Source organism: Triticum aestivum, chromosome 2A, assembly GCF_018294505.1.
Source record: "Triticum aestivum cultivar Chinese Spring chromosome 2A, IWGSC CS RefSeq v2.1, whole genome shotgun sequence".
Classification (NCBI taxonomy): Eukaryota; Viridiplantae; Streptophyta; class Magnoliopsida; order Poales; family Poaceae; genus Triticum; species Triticum aestivum.
Genome location: NC_057797.1, coordinates 93,478,706 through 93,481,743, shown reverse-complemented (window position 1 = coordinate 93,481,743; position 3,038 = coordinate 93,478,706). Strand labels below are relative to the sequence as shown.

At 41.5% G+C, this 3,038-nt stretch overlaps 1 protein-coding gene across 1 annotated transcript; it reads left to right on the top strand.

Annotated features, from left to right (window-relative positions):
* Positions 1 to 975: 975 nt before the first annotated feature.
* LOC123191564 (protein FAR-RED IMPAIRED RESPONSE 1) lies at positions 976 to 2,526 on the top strand (the record flags this gene model as incomplete). The annotated part of the gene is given in 6 exon segments (XM_044604248.1): positions 976 to 1,123; positions 1,472 to 1,493; positions 1,614 to 1,893; positions 1,979 to 2,092; positions 2,169 to 2,234; positions 2,345 to 2,526. Coding segments are annotated over 6 exon segments (812 nt in total), but the record flags the coding sequence as incomplete, so codon positions are not given.
* Between the last annotated feature and the right edge of the window lie 512 nt (positions 2,527 to 3,038).

Genomic DNA, 3,038 nt, shown 5'->3' with positions numbered 1-3,038 from the left:
ATAACAAGTATGCTTATTCCTTGGGTTTTAGCATCCGAAGAGGCAATCATCATAAAGTAAAAAATTCCAGTACAATACAACAACGGACATTCACATGTTCTCGTCAAGGTATGGACTAGTGGTAACTTGTTCTAGTCATATAGATTTTTAGACGGGACTAATAAAATAATTTTAACTAATAGGAGTCCATGCTGAAGATAAAAGAGAGGAGGAATTCAGTTATAGTAGGCCCAAGACACGATGTGGTTGTGATGCACGTATGAAGATAAGTCTTACAAACGGGATTTATAATGTATACGAATTTAAAGAAGCCCATAACCATAGCCTTGCTACTGGAAACATGTCGCAATACTTAAGATCACACAGAAAAGTAACTGAAGCTCAACTAGCCAATGCCGAGGTTGCCAAGTCAGTGGGCATTTCAAATAAAGCAACTATTGATCTAATGACGAAAGAAGCATGTGGACCTGAAAACCTTGGCTTTATAAGCACGGACATGAAAAACCGTTTGTACTCGAAGAGAACACTAAAAGCAAAGGTGGGTGACACGGGAGGAGTGTTAGAATATATGGTAAAGAAGGTTTCAGAAGATAAGTTTTTTTTATTCAATTCAAGTTGATGAGGATGATTTGATAACTAATATATTTTGGACGGACTCCAAAATGGTGTCAGACTATGCATTATTTGGTGATGTCATATGCTTTGACACCACATACAGGAAACTAGACGATGGGCGTCCGTTTGGCTTAATTGTTGGTGTGAATAATCACAAGAAAACAATTGTGTTTGGTGCTGCACTACTCTATGATGAAACAGCGGAAAGTTTTGCTTGGCTTTTTAGAACTTTTCTAACAGTAATGTCCGGAAAACATCCACATACAATTCTGACTGACGAAGATGCAGCATTGGCTAAAGCGATCCGTTCAGTCCTACCTCACTCTGACCATAGACTTTGTGTGTGGCATATGAATCAAAATCTTGGTGGAGTTGTTACAGATTACAAGAAGTTCAATGCCGATTTTCAGCATTGTATCTATGATATTGAGGACGAAGATGAATTTATAAGTGCATGGAATGAAATGCTTGACAAGTATGAACTCCGGGACAATGCATGGCTCCAAAGGTTATTTGAGAAAAGGGAGCACTGGGCACTAGTGTATGGCAGGAATACTTTCTCCGCACACATGAGCAGTACCCAAAGGAGTGAAAGCATGAACAACGAACTAAAACGTTACATTAGTTCTAAGTATGACATGCTTACTTTTTTTGAGCATTTTGAACGTCTAGTTGCAGATAAAAGATTTGAAGAGGTGAGATGTGATTTCAAAGCAACACAAAGTAGTCCTAAGCTGAAGGCAGAAAGCTATATATTAAGGCAAGCATCAACTACATATACTCCACCAATATTCAAGATGTTTCAGGAACAAGTGCTTCGGACCTTGAACTCTGACACATACCTTTGTGATGACAGTGACAATGAGAAGGTTTACAAAGTAAAATTTCATGGTACAGAGCATGATCATGTTGTTAGATTTTTTCCGAAAGAAGAAAAGGTCAATTGCAGTTGCAAGAAGTTTGAATTTGCTGGAATTCTTTGCTCTCATTCCTTGAAGGTACTTGATATTAATAATATCAAGCACATCCCTCAACAGTATATCATGAAAAGATGGACAATTGATGCAAAAGTTTTGGATATAACAAGCAACTGCAGCATGCATGAAGGCCGCAAAGCAATACTGACGAAACGCTATAAGGAATTGTGTAGAATGTTTATCCAAATAGCTGCTCGAGCCGCAGAGGCTGACGAATCATATTTCATGGTTGCTAATTATGCTGAGAATTTAGCACAAGATGTGGAGAAATGTCTAAAACATAGATCTGATCCAGATATAGGTAACTTCCTTTGTTCAGAAGGTATCTACATATAAGTTTTATACTCTCGTCAGGTTTAAACATATATTTATTTTTATAGTTGCAGACCCATACAATGTCGCTGCTACAAGTTCAGAACTAAATGTGAGGCCCGCCAAGCCAAAAGGAATGAAGGTCAAGGAGAAGACAGCTCGAGGATCAAACAGACATCCAGATATAGGTAACTCCCTTGGCTCACAAAGTCTGTAAGTATAGCTTTATGATCTTATCAAACTAACCTATGTTTCATTTTATAGTTGCAGACCCAAACATTAACTCATCTACAAGTTCAGAACAAAATGTGGAGTTTGCCAGTCCAAAAGGTGTCAAGTTTAAAAAGAAGACTGTTGGAGGATCAAGTAGACCCGTTGATATGGGTGTGTAGTTTTATAATGTTATGAAACTTGAATTTGATTTACTTATATATTTGCAGACCCAAACATGAACTCATCTACAAGTTCAAAACAAAATGAGGGGCTTCCTAAGCCAAAAGGGGTGAAGTTGAAGGAGAAGACTATTCAAGGAGCAAGTAGACCTGTTGGTGGCTTAGAGAAAGCAAAATCATGGCACCTCAACGGTATGGGCAAAATCAAGGAGCAAGGAAAAGGAAAGTAGATGATCATGTAGCACTACAACCTCATGGCACCTCAACGGTATAAATAGATTCACACTTTATCTGTTATAAAACTGAAGTTATACAACATTTATCTCGTCATTTTTTATAGGGTCATTTGGAGGTTTTTACAAACGAAATGCCTGCATATCTACCACTGTACAACCCAATCCTAAATCCTATGGCGATGTATGGGCAAACCAAAGATTGTCGGCTGGACAAGGTCATTTTTTTGGAGGAGATGAGGCGCTCCGCTCCCACGCGCTCCTAGCCCAGCCCCCGCAAACCCTGCCGCCGACGAATCCCCGCCGGTAGCCCTCCTCCCCAGCCCCTCCCCCCCTCCGCGCATGGCGTCCCCCTGCGGCAGCTCCGACGACCTCGACCTCAGCTCCGCCGGTTCGCAGCGCTGGCTGGAGTCCGACGCCGGGTCTTCGACGCGGTCCTACAGCGAGGTCGCCAGGACCCCACCGCGCTCGGCCCCAGCGGCCACCCCACCTCCGGCAATGCGCGGCCC